General features: G+C 53.0%; 1 protein-coding gene across 4 annotated transcripts in view; it reads left to right on the top strand.

Moving 5' to 3' along the window:
• Positions 1–15,048, top strand: part of LRP5 (LDL receptor related protein 5) — a 136,988-nt gene that overhangs the window by 41,558 nt on the left and 80,382 nt on the right. For all 4 annotated transcript variants that reach the window (XR_003115670.1, XM_025357365.1, XM_025357364.1 and 1 more), the window contains exons 3-5: positions 2,157–2,354; positions 8,353–8,549; positions 10,512–10,643. Coding sequence is in view for 2 of the 4 variants with exons in the window: in XM_025357364.1 (XP_025213149.1) it covers positions 2,157–2,354; positions 8,353–8,549; positions 10,512–10,643 (527 nt within the window). In the remaining 2 variants the exon portion in view is untranslated. The remainder of the gene's footprint in view (positions 1–2,156; positions 2,355–8,352; positions 8,550–10,511; positions 10,644–15,048) is intronic.

Below are 15,048 nucleotides of genomic sequence, written 5' to 3'. Positions count from 1 at the left end.
TTCCCCTCTGGTCTCCGCTGAGAGCCACTCCCAGCCTCTGGGCACATACCCTGTGGTCACCTCCAAACAGGGCACACTGGGCAGTGGTAGGGGTGGGAACTGCCATCCCAGACCTGGTGTAGGGCACATTGTCTCTGCTCACTTTGTCCTGGTTCATTGGCCAGAGATCAAGTAAGGGCGCCCTGAGGACGTGCTTGTTTCTCATGGATGGGTGATGCTTGTCTCTTGGGAACGTGGAGAAGCAAAGTCACATTGCCCATAGACCTACCCAGGAACAGCTGCAGCTGCAGGTTCAGGCTCCATGGGTTTTATTCTTTTATTCTTTTTTTTTTTTTAGGCAGAGTCTTACTCTGTCATCCAGGCTGGGGTGCAGTGGTGCAGTCGCAGCTCACTGCAGCCTTGACCTCCCAGGGCTCAAGGGATCCTCCCATGTCAGCCTTCCAAGTAGCTGGGATTATAAGTGTGTGCCACCATGCCCAGCTAATTTTTTTTAATTTTTATTTTTTGTAGAGACGGAATTTTGCCATGTTGCCCAGGGTGGCTCAAGTGACCCACCCACCTCAGCCTCCCAAAGTACTGGAATTACAGGTGCGAGCCACCGTGCCTGGCCATGTTTTCTTGTTTTTAAATAGACTTAATTTTTTCAAACAGTTGTAGGTTCACAGCAAAATTGATGAGCAGCAGGTACTGAGTTCCTATATATCCCTGTCCTCACACCCACACAGTCTCCCCAGCTGTCAGCATCCTATGCAGGGTGGTACATTTGTTACAACTAATGAAAGCCGGCTGACGCACCATCACCCAAAATCCATGTTTACACGAGGGTTCGCCCTTGGTTTGTACATTCTTGGTTTAGACAGATGAATAAGGACATGCACCCATCATTCCATGTCACACAGGATAGTTCCACTGCCCTGATTTTCTGTGCTCCACTCATTTCTTTTTTTTTTTTTTTTTTTTTTTGAGACGGAGTCTCGCTCTGTCGCCCAGGCTGGAGTGCTGTGGCCGGATCTCAGCTCACTGCAAGCTCCGCCTCCCGGGTTCCCGCCATTCTCCTGCCTCAGGCTCCCGAGTAGCTGGGACTACAGGCGCCCGCCACCGCGCCCGGCTAGTTTTTTGTATTTTTTAGTAGAGACGGGGTTTCACCGTGTTAGCCAGGATGGTCTCGATCTCCTGACCTCGTGATCCGCCCGTCTCGGCCTCCCAAAGTGCTGGGATTACAGGCTTGAGCCACCGCGCCCGGCCTTACTCCACTCATTTCATCCCTCTCCTCTCCAACTCCTGGCAGCCACCTGATGCTTTACTGTCTCTGTGTATTTGCTTTTTCCGGAGTGTCATAGAGTTGGACTCATACAGACTGGCTCTTTCACCTACTAATACTCATTTAAGTTTCCTCCATGTCTTTTCATGGCTTGATAGATCATTTCTTTTCTTTCTTTCTTTTTTTTTTTTTTTTTTGAGACGGAGTCTCGCTGTCGCCGAGGCTGGAGTGCAGTGGTGCGATCTCTGCTCACTGCAACCTTCCCCTCCCGGGTTCAGATGATTCTCCTGCCTCAGCCTCCTGAGTAGCTGGGACTACAGGCGCGTGCGACCACGCCTGGTTAATTTTTTGTATTTTTAGTAAAGACGAGGTTTTACTGTGTTAGCCAGGATGGTCTTAATCTCCCAACCTCGTGATCCGCCTGCCTTGGCCTCTCAAAGTGCTGGGATTACAGGCGTGAGTCACCGCGCCCGGCCAATAGCTCATTTCTTTTTAGCACTAAATAATCTTCCATCCTGCATGTTTTGAATTGCCTTTTAGAGATTCATTTACAGCATTTTCATGGTAGCAAAAAAATCAGAAATAACCCAAATTTATTTTAAAAAGTCACAGCATAGTACACTATGCAATCATCAAAAGAACAAGGAATCTTTCTATTTGCGAGAAGAGAAGGTGCCCAGAATTTACGGTTAACTGAGAACAAGTTGGAAATAGTATATTTTGATTGCCCAACTTAAGGCAGGAATACATGAAACCCTATCTGTTGGTTATTTCTGGTGGGTGAGATTTTAGGGCAAGTCACTGTCTATTGTTTCATGTCTGCATCTGTGTAGACAAAAACAAAAAAAACAGATCTGTGTTAGCTGCTTCTCCTCTTGCCCTGCCCCCATCACAGGTACATGTACTGGACAGATTGGGGCGAGACGCCCCGGATCGAGCGGGCGGGGATGGACGGCAGCACCCGGAAGATCATTGTGGACTCGGACATTTACTGGCCCAATGGACTGACCATTGACCTAGAGGAGCAGAAGCTCTACTGGGCCGATGCCAAGCTCAGCTTCATCCACCGTGCCAATCTAGATGGCTCGTTCCGGTAGGTACCCGTGCAGTCCTGGGGCACCCCCTTCCCCTTTGTTCCCAGGGCTTTTGAATGCGTTTCTTCTGAACTCAGGCCTACAGACTCTTCTCTGAAACTCTGGGAACCTGAGACATGCAGGACTTCTCAGAACTCGGAACAGCGTCAGGGTCTGGGTGGCACTTGCCCCCAGCCCTTGAATATTTCTATAGCAGGTGTGGCATGTTCATTCTAAGTAGGACAGAAAAGACCATCTGTAGGCCACACCTATGCACAGTTTTTAACTTTTTTTTAAACTTTGTTTTTTTGAGACAGAGTCTCACTCTTTCACCCAGGCTGGAGTGCAATGGCATAGTCTCAGCTCACTGCAGCCTCTACCCCCCAGGCTCAAGCGATCCTCCCGCCTTGGCCACCCGAGTAGCTGGGACTACAGGAGTGCGCCACCACACCTGGCAAATTTTTGTATTTGTGGTAGAGACGGGGTCTCACATGTTGCTCAGGCTGGTCTCCTAAGCTTAAGGGACCCTCCCTCTCAGCTCCCAGGGTGCTGGGATTACAGGCGTGAGCCACTGTGCTGGCTCATGCACCAAATGAGCATCAAAAGGTTTCCATCTTCAGAGCGTTTTGGATTTTGGAATTGTTGGGGAGGGCTTGTGGCCCAGCAGGGTTGTGAACAGTAACCCTGTCACACGCACCACCCCCACCCTGGCCCCACCCCAGCTCAGGCATCTTGAGGGCAGCAGCTGGAGCTGTCTTAGTTATTGCTGCATTCCTCAGTCTCACCAGGGGGCCATCCACATGGTCAGGGCTCAATAAAATGGGCCAAGAATGAGTAGGAAGGGTTTTCCCCTTGTTGGGTAATTGCTTTTAGAGCCTTCTGGTCAGTGTAGCTTCACAGCCCTGCACTTAATTACCTCTTAGACAAACATCCCGTGTGTGTACAGGTGAAAGGCAGTTTCTTCACTGACCAAGTACTGCCTGCTGCTGGGCCCTGTGTGCCAGGTGTCAGGGATCCTCCTGGGACGGCAGATCCCATTCCTGCCCTAGTGGAGCTCCTGGCCCAGGCTGGGATGTGGCAGGTATCCATGCAGAGGGCAGTAGTGACTGCATGGGAGGACTCTGGCTGGATTTCTGCAAACACAGGCCAACACCCACATGAACAGACTTGAGGGCCTGGGCAGCTTTGCTCCACGTTCGCCAGGCTTCGTGTGTTAGTTATCCATTGTGTAACAAAACAGCCCACAACTTAACAGCCTGAAACAGCAAGCAGGTTTTTTATGGGGAGGGGGTCAGCAATGAGGAGTGGATTAGCTGGGTGGTTCTGGCTCAGGGTGTGACCGGAGAGTACACTCAAGCTCCTGACTGGGGCCTCAGTCATCTGAAGGTTTGAGTGAGGCCGGGACATCCACTTCCAAGCTCATTCTCAGGGCAAGAGGCCTCAGTTTCTCCTGTTCCTCTTATGCTGAGCCACACATCTCTTTTGGGCTGGTTTGAAAATATCCTGTTGTCCCTGGAAGTGCAGATGGGTGGGTCTGGTTTGAGATTTGGAAATGTGGTTACCCTGTAGACTGTGGTTCTTGGGAGCTGAGTGATCTTACAGTTATGAAGGGTGGATGAGAGGATAGAAAGGCTGCAGCTGGGAGTGCCCTGGTCAAAGGATGGTAACAGTGAGGGTGATGGCAGTTGAAATATGCTAATGGTGGTGGCAGCGACAAACCCTTCCGTAGCACTTACTGTTTTCCAGGGACATTTATCAGCTCATTTAATGTTCACACCAACTCTATGAAATGTTTGCTATTATGTTTTATTTTTATTTATATTTTTATTGTTTTGAGGCAGGGTCTCGCTTTGTCTCCCTGGCTAGAGTGCATTGGCACAATCATGGTTCACTGCAGCCTTGACCTCTTTTTATTCGTTTGTTTTTGTTGTTGTTGTTGTTTTTTCTTTTTTTTTTTTTTTTGAGACGGAGTCTCGCTGTGTCGCCCAGGCTGGAGTGCAGTGGCCGGATCTCAGCTCACTGCAAGCTCCGCCTCCCGGGTTTTTACGCCATTCTCCTGCCTCAGCCTCCCGAGTAGCCGGGACTACAGGCGCCTGCCACCTCGCCCGGCTAGTTTTTCGTATTTTTTAGTAGAGACGGGGTTTCACCGTGTTAGCCAGGATGGTCTCGAACTCCTGACCTCGTGATCCGCCCGTCTCGGCCTCCCAAAGTGCTGGGATTACAGGCTTGAGCCACCGCGCCCGGCCGTTGTTTTTTCTTTTTGAGATGGAGCCTTGCTCTGTCCCCCAGGCTGGAGTGCAGTGGCACCATCTCAGCTCACTGCAACCTCCACCTCCCAGGTTCCAACGATTCTCCTGCCTCAACCTCCCAAGTAGCTGGGATTACAGGTGCCCACCACCACGTCCGGGAAATTTTTGTATTTTTTTAGTAGGGACGAGATTTCACCACGTTGGCCAGGCTGGTCTTGAACTCCTGATCACAAGTGATCGCCCACCTCAGCCTCCCAAAGTGCTGGGATTACAGGCGTGCGCCACCACACCCAGACACAGCCTTGACTTCTTGGGCTCAAGTGGTCCTCCCACCTCAGCCTCCCAAGTAGCTGAGACCACAGGCATGTACCACCATGCCTGGCTAATTCTTTTGGTTTTTTTTTTTGTAGAGATGGGGTTTCACCATGTTGCCCCGGCTGGTCTCAAACTCCTGAGCTCAAGCCATGTTTCCACCTTGGCCTCTCAAAGCACTGGGTTTACAGTTGTGAGCCACTGTGCCCAGCCTGTGTTTGCTATTATGATCCCCTGTGCACAGAAAGGCATGTGAATTTGCCCAAAGCCACACAGCTAGTCCTAGCCAGGGTTGGAACGTAGAGTCTGTAGCCCCAGGGTCTGGTCCGTTCTTAGCCTCTCTCCTACCTGCCTCCCCGCGGGATTCTTCTGCCTCTGCAGCGGCCATCGCTCTTCGTGATGCACCTGTGGCAATTCATGTGGAAGCATCGCATGTGGGGGGATGAGCTCTGGAGCCACACAGACCTGTGCAGGCCCCTTTATCTGTGACTGTGGCAAGGACTGAGGCTGACCTTCCCTCAGTGCTTCTGACTGAGGCAGAGCGTGGCGCAGGGAGCAACCGGGAGTGATGGGCCTCTGGCTTCTCTCATTGAAAAATGTCAACATGGCTGGGCACAATGGCTCACACCTATAATCCCAGTGCTTTGGAAGGCTGAGGTGAGAGGATCATTTGAGCCCAGGGGTTCGAGACCAACCTGGCAACAAAGCGAGACCTCATCTACTAAAAATAAAAATTGGGCCGGGCACGGCGGCTCACGCTTGAAATCCCAACACTTTGAGAGGCCGAGGTGGGTGGATCACCTGAGGTCAGGAGTTTGAGACAAGCCTGGCCAACATGGTGAAACCTCATCTCTACTAAAAATACAAAAATTAGCTGGGCATGGTGACGGGCACCTGTAATCCCAGCTACTTGGGAGGCTGAGGCAGGAGAACTGCTTGAACCCAGGAGACAAAGGTTGCAGTGAGCTGAGGTCATGCCATTGCACTCTAGTCTGGGTGACAAGAGCAAAACTCCATCTCAAAAACAAAAACAAAAACAGAAAAATTTAAATTAAAACAATTAAAATTAAGACCGGGCACGGTGGCTCACATCTGTAATCCCAGCACTTTGGGAAGCCGAGGTGGGTGGATCATGAGGTCAGGAGTTCCAGACCATCCTGGGTAACATGGTGAAACCCTGTCTCTACTAAAAATACAAAAAAATTACCCAGGCATGGTGGTGGGCGCCTGTAGTCCCAGCTACTCAGGAGGCTGAGGCAGGAGAATGGCATGAACCCGAGAGGCAGAGCTTACAGTGAGCTGAGATCGTGCCACTGCACTCCGGCCTGGGTGACAGAGCGAGACTCTGTCTCAAAAAAAAAAAAAAAAAATTAAAATTAAAAAATTAGCTGGCTCTGGTGGTGGTCCAGCTACTCAGGAGGCTGAGGCAGGAGGATTGATTGAGCTTAGGAGATCGAGGCTGCAGTGAGCCATGATCACACCACTGCACTCCAGCCTGGGTGACAGAGCAAGACCCTGTCTCAGAAAACAAACAAAAAAGGCGACATTGTAGAAAACAGTTTGGTGATTCCTTAGGATATAAACATTGATTTACGTATGACCCAGCAATTCTGCTCCTAGCTGTATACTCTAAGAATGGGAAACAGGTATTCACACAAAATGTGAATGGACAGGAATGTCCGTAGCAGCACTGTGCACAACAGCTGAAGGTGGAAATGACACAACACAGATTGTGTTCTGTCTGTACACTGGAATACGGTTCACCCCTAAAACGAGATGAAGCACTGACATGCTACAGCATGGATGAACCTCGAAAACATGGTGCTGAGTCAAAGAAGCTAGACATCAAAGGCTGCGTATTGTGATTCCGTTTATGTGAGATGTTTAGAATGTGTGTCGTTAAATCCATCAAAAGTGTTTGCCAGGGCTGAGGGCGGGGACTAGGGAGTGACTGCTGATGGGTTTGGGGTTTTCCTGTGGGGCAATTGAAGTGCTTCGGAACTAGATAGAAGTGGAGGCTGCACATCCTTGCAAACGTGCTAGGTAACACTAATTATTCACTTTCAAGTGGTAAATTTAGGCCGGGCGCAGTGGCTCTCACCTGTAATCCCAGCACTTTGAGAGGCCAAGGCGGGTGGATTGCCTGCGCTCAGGAGTTCAAGACAAGCCTGGGCAACATGGTGAAACCCTATCTCTACCAAAAAAATACCCCCCAAAAATGAGCTGGGCATGGTGGTGCACGCCTGTGATCCCAGCTACTCTGGAGGCTGAGGTGGGAGAATCGCTGGAACCTGGGAGGCAGAGGTTGCAGTGAGCTGAGATCACACCACTGCGCTCCAACCTGGGTGGCAGAGTGAGACCCCATCTCAGAAAAACAAAACAAAACAAAGAAGTAAATAAATAAAAATGTAAATGTTATGTCCTGTGAATTTTACTTCAATAATAATTTTCTTAAAAAACAGCATCAACAAAAATGAACAGAAGGCGGTGGATCTGCAGAGCCCACAGCTCCCATCTTCCTTGTGCTGCTTCATGAGTGTCACCCTCTCCTGGCAGCTGTGCTGAGGGCTGGGGACGTGGTGGGGACCCTCTGCCCCCAGGCGCACCCTCAGGGAGCCTGTCACTGGGCGAGGGTCATTAAGCAAATAAAACTACAACATTACTGACCATGTCACATTACGATCCTGTTCCCAGTGCCCATAATCTCATTACACCCGAGTCCTCATTTGCTAGGCACCGTAAGCACCTAGAAAAGGAGTAGCTGTTTCTTGTGTTGATGCCAAGTTTAATTTACTCTGAAAGTATAAATTATGAGCATTGTAAGAAGGAGCGAGTGCACGTGGCCTGATTTGTATTCAGAAGTTAAAGCCTTGGGCAGAAGAGCTGTCCTTTCCACCAGGTGTGGCTTCCTCCTTTCTTCCCTGGGGGAGACTTTGCCACTTGACCTGGGGCACCCCCTGTGTCACTGTCACAGACTGGGTTTGGGACGTGCCCTGTGCACTCCGGGAGAAACGTACAATGGCACCAACTCCTGGGGCTCTTGACCTGGCCTCATTTGTCTGGTGGAAAGTAAATGAGAGGCCTGGTGCGGTGGCATAGGCCTGTAATCCCTGCACTTTGAGAGGCTGAGGCGGGTGGATCACCTGAGGTCAGGAGTTCGAGACCAGCCTTGCCAACATAATGAAACCCTTTCTCTACTAAAAGTACAAAAATCAGCCAGTTGTGGTGGTGGGCATCTGTAATCCCAGCTACTCGGGAGGCTGAGGCAGCAGGAGAATTGCTTGAACCTGGGAGGCGGAGGTTGCAGTGAGCTGAGATTGCATCACTGCACTCTAGCCTAGGCAACAGACCGAGACTCCGTCTCAAAAAAAAAAAAAAAAGAAAGTAATTGGGTCAGCAGCAGTGACTGTCGGGGGACCCTCATGATGGCTCCCCTACCCCGCCTCCCTGACTGCAGGCAGAAGGTGGTGGAGGGCAGCCTGACACACCCCTTCGCCCTGACGCTCTCCGGGGACACTCTGTACTGGACGGACTGGCAGACCCGCTCCATCCATGCCTGCAACAAGCGCACTGGGGGGAAGAGGAAGGAGATCCTGAGCGCCCTCTACTCACCCATGGACATTCAGGTGCTGAGCCAGGAGCGGCAGCCTTTCTGTGAGTGCCGGCTGGGCCGTGGGGGCTGGGGCATGGGGGGGGTGGGGGCGTGGGGGGCGAGGCGTGGTGGGGTGGAGGTGGGGGCTTGGTGAGGGGTGGAGGGCGTGGGGGGTAGGGGTGGGGGGTATGAAGGTGTGGGGGGGTGGAGGCGTGGGGAGGTGGGAGAGTAAGTGGGGTGGGGGCAGGTGGCCCCTCCCTGCAGAAACCCATGCTCTGGGGGGCACCCTCTCTAAAGGGGTGCCTGCTGCAGTGAAGGGAGATGTGTGCAGAGTATGTGGCTGGCTGGGGGTCACGGGCCTGCAGAGGGTCCCTGTGCAGAGCTTGTGGGGGCTGTTTCAGGTTCAGCAGTGGTAAGGGGATTCCCAAGGAAGCTTGCCTTGTTTTCAAGGCCCAGAAGAAGCTGTGTGTGTGTGTGTGTGTGTGTGTGTGTGTGTGTGTGTATGGATATTAAAATATATATATATATATGTGTATGTGTATTTTGTTTTTTTTTTGAGACGAAGTCTCGCTCTGTCGCTCAGGCTGGAGTGCAGTAGTACAATCTCGGCTCACTGCAAGCTCCGCCTCCCGGGTTCACGCCATTCTCCTGCCTCAGCCTCCTGAGTAGCTGGAACTATAGGCGCCCGCCACTGCGCCCGGCTAATTTTTTGTGTTTTTAGTAGAGACAGGGTTTCACCGTGTTAGCCAGGATGGTCTCAATCTCCTGACCTCGTGATCCGCCAGCCTCGGCCTCCCAAAGTGCTGGGATTACAGGTGTGAGCCACCGCGCCCGGCCACGTGTATGTATTTTTAATAGAGATGAGATTTTGCCATGTTGCCCAGGCTTGTCTCAAACTCCTGGGCTCCAGTGGTCCTCACACCTTGACCTCCCAAAGTGCTGGGGTCACAGGTATGAGCCACCATGCTTGGCCCTGCAAGTTGCATATTTATCAATGAATAACCTGCTCAGAATCAGCAGTTCTCAGCCTGGGGGCTACGCAGGGTTGTGACAGAGGTCCCTGATGGTGAAATTCACCAGCTTCTGTGACAGTGGGGCTGCGGCTCTGGGGACAGTGACCCACCCCCACAGGGACCAGGGATGGAGATTTTTGGCGAAACCATTATGGAAGGTTTGGACTTTGAATTGAAAGGCGGGGCCTAGGGGTGGCAGCTGTTCCCAGAGCAGGACACAGGAGGGTGGGGCTCTCTGGAGCTGTTTCCTGGTGAGAAAGTCGTGGTCACAAAACCCTTCTACACTTGGGGCAGCATGAGGGAGGGAGAGGTTCATTTTGGTGAGTTTGTTGTTCCAGTTATATCCATATTATGGGGCTGATACACCCCAGCTTTCCCCTGGTTTGAATGATGTGCTGGAAGCATTTATTGAGTTCTGTTCAATTGCTGTTGGTCACAGAGGGCTTGGGAGAGTGACAAGCTTGGCCATCCCAGCAAGAGGGACAGTGTTCCTGTGGAAGCTGCTGGGTCCACACATAGCACAAAGACAAGACAAGCCTTTTGCCCAGGAGCCCACTGTCTCTGGGGTTTCCGTCACTACCACACAGGCAGGTCCTGACCCTTGCCGTTGGAGTGTGGGGGGCACCCTTTGCAGAAGGGTGTCCTTTCGGGGCCCTGAGGAGCTGGGGAGGGTTTTCTAGTTATAGGAGCTTGTGGGAGGGAGCAGGTAGGGAGGATGCCACTCCACAGGCAGGTCACGTCTGGGTGTGAGGGTGGCCAGGAAGGTCACGGCTGGTTTTGGGGAAATTGCAGGCCATCTGGCCGGGCTGAGGGCCCGATGTGGAGGGGGCCAGCGATGAGGCAGGAGGTGGAATGGTGCCCGCGGGGAGGTCCCTGATGCCACTTGAGGCTGGCATTTGGGCAGAGGGACACTGGAGGCTGTCATGGGGGACGAGGCAGGATGAGACTCATTCAGAAACAAGTGGCGGTCTTCTTCTGGAACCTTCTCTCACTCTGTCCTGGTTTTCCCAGTCCACACTCGCTGTGAGGAGGACAATGGCGGCTGCTCCCACCTGTGCCTGCTGTCCCCAAGGGAGCCTTTCTACACATGTGCCTGTCCCACGGGTGTGCAGCTGCAGGACAACGGCAGGACGTGTAAGGCAGGTGAGCCAGTGGGACGGGACGGGACGGGGCCGGTGGGGCGAGGCCTGGCGGGAATGGGCTGCGGCCAGTTGTCCCAGAAGGAACCTTGGCAAACCCGTTCAAAATGATCCACTCGGCGGGTGTGGTGATTCAAATCTGCGGTCCCAGCTACTCGGGACTCTGAGTTGGGAGGATCGCTTGAGCCCAGGAGGTCAATCCTGGTTTTTTTTTTTTTTTTTTTTGCCCCAGATATTTTCCCAGTTTTTCACTCTCCGCCTTGGTCCTCAGGCGCTTGGTGCTTCCTCGTACTGTGCTGCAGTGGGGCATGGCTCTTCTCCTCTGGGTCACTGGCTGAGGATCTTTCTTTCCAGGTGTCAGTTCGGGGCGGGCCCTTCGGGAAGTCACACAGGTGGAGGATGCAGCTTGCCTTCGGGGATGCTTCTGGGCCTAGGGTAGCCGGTCTGGCCTCTGGGACTGACCCTGGGGCCTGGCAAGCGAGGGGGTAGCGAGAGGTGTCAGGAAAGCGCCATCCCTGGTACCAGTCCTCCCCATTTCTGTAGCGTGATGGGGCCCAGCTTGCAGAAGGTGGTGGGGGACAGGGTCTGCTTCCTGTAACAGTGTCCCACTCAGGAGGGCAAGGGGCTTCCAAGTGGGCTGGCTTCCACACTCAGGGAGAGTCCTAAGGGGCAGAGTCTCGGTGTGGGGCCCCCTAGAAGGACTCTCCTGGTATCCAGTGGGTGGAGAAATCTCCTTGCTCCCACTGCTGTCTGAGCACATGGGGGTCCTGACTCTAGGGACAGTTTCCTGGTCCCTCTGCCCTCCCCGGCTAGGGTCTGTACTTGTGTGCAGTGGCCGGGGTGTGTGTGTGGTTGCGGTGCCCGTGGCGCATGGGTCTTTTCTGTGCTCCCTGGCAGGGGTCCTGCTCTTGGTGAGGACTTTCCAGGTTCGTATTTGTCTTTCTCTTTCTGAGAGCAGAGCATCTTTAATGAAGACATGGCTGTTTCTTAAAAGGGTCTGTCCTCTGTGCCGGCTACTGCAGGGGATGGTTGGAGAGTCTCCCCCACCGAGCATCTTGTTTCCCAAGTGGGGAGAAGGAGAATTTGAGAAATGGGGACTTGGGCGGCCTAGTCCTCATGGCTCTGGACAGCACCCCAGTCATTCATCTGCTTGCTCATTCATTCATTCATCCATCCATTTGCTCGTTCAGCAGGCATTTGTCAAGCACTCGCCGCGTGCCAGCATTGCTCCGAGGCACTGGGGACCCCGCGGTGCAGACAGAATCCTGGGCCTCTGGTGCTCACACTCGGGGTTCTGGGCCTGGGTGGGTGGGGAGACGGCACAAGCGAGTCCACGAGGGAGTCGGTGCATTAGAAAGGGTGAGTGTCTTGGACACCCGCTCCTCCATCACCTCTGGGGCCCTTCACTGTTTACCGTTTACCTCGGCCTCAAAGGCAATGTTGAGAGAGAAACTGGACCCAGGGAAGGAGTCCAGATGAGCTGCCTCGTGAGTGACCTGGTGACACCAGGAGTTTGGACCAAGCAGATTAAGGGTGGATTAAAGACCCTTGAGTGGGAGGAGGTTTGACCAGGTTGGATGAGCCCCTTGTTTACAGAGGAGGCTAGGGCAAGTCACTGGCCTGGGGTCACCCACAGCAGGTGGCATAGTGGGTTCAAGCAGGTGGGGTCTGGCTCCCAGAGGCATGAGTTTGCTGCTGCTCCATACCTGGGCCCTGGTGGAGCAAGGCCCTGGTCTCCCTCACAGACTGCCCCAGGACCCTGCCTGCTCCCTGAAGGAGGGGGTGCCTCGGCTGCATAAGCCTCAGCAGAGAAGGATGCTTGGCCGACTGGCTGCCCGGGAACTTTGGCCTTCCCACAGTTTGTTTTCTCTCCTTCCTGTCTGTCTGTTGGTGAGAAGAGGCTGAACTCAGTGCTGGAGCTGGACCCTGCGTTCTGCAGTGTCGGTCGAAGTCCTGGCGGAAAGGGAAAGAATGAGGACATATGGGCTCATGACGGCAGAGAGCGGCCACCACAGTCAGGGCCAGGGGACGGAGCGGAGAGAGAATCACCGGAACACGGCACAGGTTTAGAACAGGCAGCTCGGGCCAGGCGCAGTGGCTCACACCTGTAATCCCAACAATTTGGGAGTCCGAGGCAGGTGGGTCATTTGAGGTCACGAGTTCAAGACCAGCCTGGCCAACATGGTGAAACCCCATCTCTACTAAAAATACAAAAATTAGCTAGGCAGTAGTGGCACAGGCCTGTGATCGCAGCTACTTGGGAGACTAAGGCAGGAGTGAACCCGGGAGGCGGAGCTTGCAGTGAGCCGAGATCATACCACTGCACTCCAGCCTGGGCGACAGAGTCTCAAAAAAAAAAAAAAAAAAAAAAAAAGGCAGCTCATCCTGTCCAATCTGGAAAAGGTGGAAGTTGGCACACATACATTCCCCAATATCCACAAATATTCCAGAAAATATCTGAGAAGAAAGCAGTTAATGAGTTGGGCCTGTTCCCCTGCCCCGAGGTGCACATGTGGTGGGGGCTGTGTCAGGAAGCAAGCCGGCACACAAATGGACATAGTCAGGACAGACCTGGGTCAGGTATGGGACACAGCAGGGGCTGAGTTGGAGACTCCTATACTGGGGCCGTGGCCGCCTGAACCGGCAGGCCAGGAGTTTCTCCCTGGAGGCCTGAGATCTGAAGGACTAAAAGAGGGAAAGGCGAGAAGGAACAGCACGTGCGGCGGCTCTGAGGCAGGAGCATGTTGGTGTCGGGACCGACTTCCTGGGCTGTGCGACCTATGTAGTCACATGAGGTGAGCTCTGTTGTTGACCTGAAATTCCTACCTTTTGAGTAAGGGGCTCTCTGCACTCCCATTTTGCAGCAGTCCCCACAGATTCTGTAACGGGCCCTGCGCTGTGTGTTTGCGAAGCTGAGGGGAGTTCTGGAGGTGGTCTCTTACTCTCTCGGTGTGTCTGTCTCCACATCATATCTTCTGTTGCTTTTTTGTTCCCTGGCCCTTCCTGCATTTTTTTTGTATGTGACTGTGTGCCTGTGTGATTGAACCATAAGGCTTCCTGCTATTTATTTCACTTTATGCATTGCAGAAGCGTTTGTGATTGCAGGAGGTAAGTATGTATCAAAGACATGAGTTTTAGTGCCTGAAGGATATCTTTTTTTTTTTTTTTTTTTTTTTTGAGACGGAGTCTTGTTCTGTCACCCAGGTTGGAGTGCAGTGGCTCACAGTAGCTTCCACCTCCCAGGTTCAAGTGATTCTCCTGCCTCAGCCTCCCAAGCAGCTGGGATTACAGGCGCCCACCACCATGCCTGGCTAATTTTTGTATGTTTAGTAGAGACGGGATTTCACCGCGTTGGCTAGGCTGGTCTCGAACTCCTAACCTCAGGTGATCTGCCTACCTTAGCCTCCTGAAGTTCTAAGATCACAGGCAGGAGCCGCTGTGCCTGGCCTATGCCTGAATTATATCTTGATTTTTTTTTTTTTGAGGTGGAGTCTCGGTCTGTCTCCCAGGCTGGAGTGCAGTGGCGCGATCTCGGCTCACTGCAAGCTCCTCCTCCTGGGTTCACTCCATTCTCTTGCCTCAGCCTCCTGAGTAGCTGGGACTACAGGCACCCGCCACCATGCCCGGCTAATTTTTTTTGTATTTTAGTAGAGCCGGGGTTTCACCGTGTTAGCCAGGATGGTCTCGATCTCCTGACCTCGTGATCCGCCCGCCTTGGCCTCCCAAAGTGCTGGGATTACAGGCGTGAGCCACCGTGCCCGGCCTGTCTGAATGATATCTTATCAAGACATGTCTTTTAACCGTCCTCCTGCTATGGGGCATGTCTGTTCTCTTTGTGTTTTTGCCATTTGAGTCTCGCTGCTGTGGGTTGGGGGTGGGCAGGTGAGAGCTGGCTTGGGGTCTGGCCACTGGAGTTAGAGGGTGCAGGGCCTGGTGTGTGTTGCCACCATCGATTGGTGATGTCTTCCTAAATGCTGTGTTGCATCTGTTGGGAATGTCTGCCCTGGAGAGCAATGGACATGTAGGAAGCAGGTGTGGTCACCATCTCTGCTCTCGGGGTGTCAAAGCAAGGCTGGGTGTGGACATTTGTCCAAGGAATGGGGAAGGGACACAGCCCCCACAGCAAGCAGATTGTGCAGTCGTGCCTGTCAGGTGCCTTGCCCCAACGGTGGAAGGGTCATTCGAGGTCAGGAGTTCAAGACCAGTCTGGCCAACATGGTGGCCAACATGGTGAAACCCTGTCTCTACTAAAAATACAAAACTTAGCTGGGCGGCAGTGGTGCACCTGTAATCACAGCTTTGTGGGAGACTGAGGCAAGAGAACATGTTGCCCAGGGAGCTTTTGTTAAGGGTCCCTGTGTGGCTCCCTCATGCGTCAGAGTTCCAGGAACTCTGATGGGCCCTGATAA

The sequence above is a fragment of the Theropithecus gelada genome, chromosome 14 (assembly GCF_003255815.1).
Source record: "Theropithecus gelada isolate Dixy chromosome 14, Tgel_1.0, whole genome shotgun sequence".
NCBI classification, from domain to species: Eukaryota; Metazoa; Chordata; class Mammalia; order Primates; family Cercopithecidae; genus Theropithecus; species Theropithecus gelada.
This window is presented reverse-complemented; position numbering and strand designations above follow the sequence as displayed.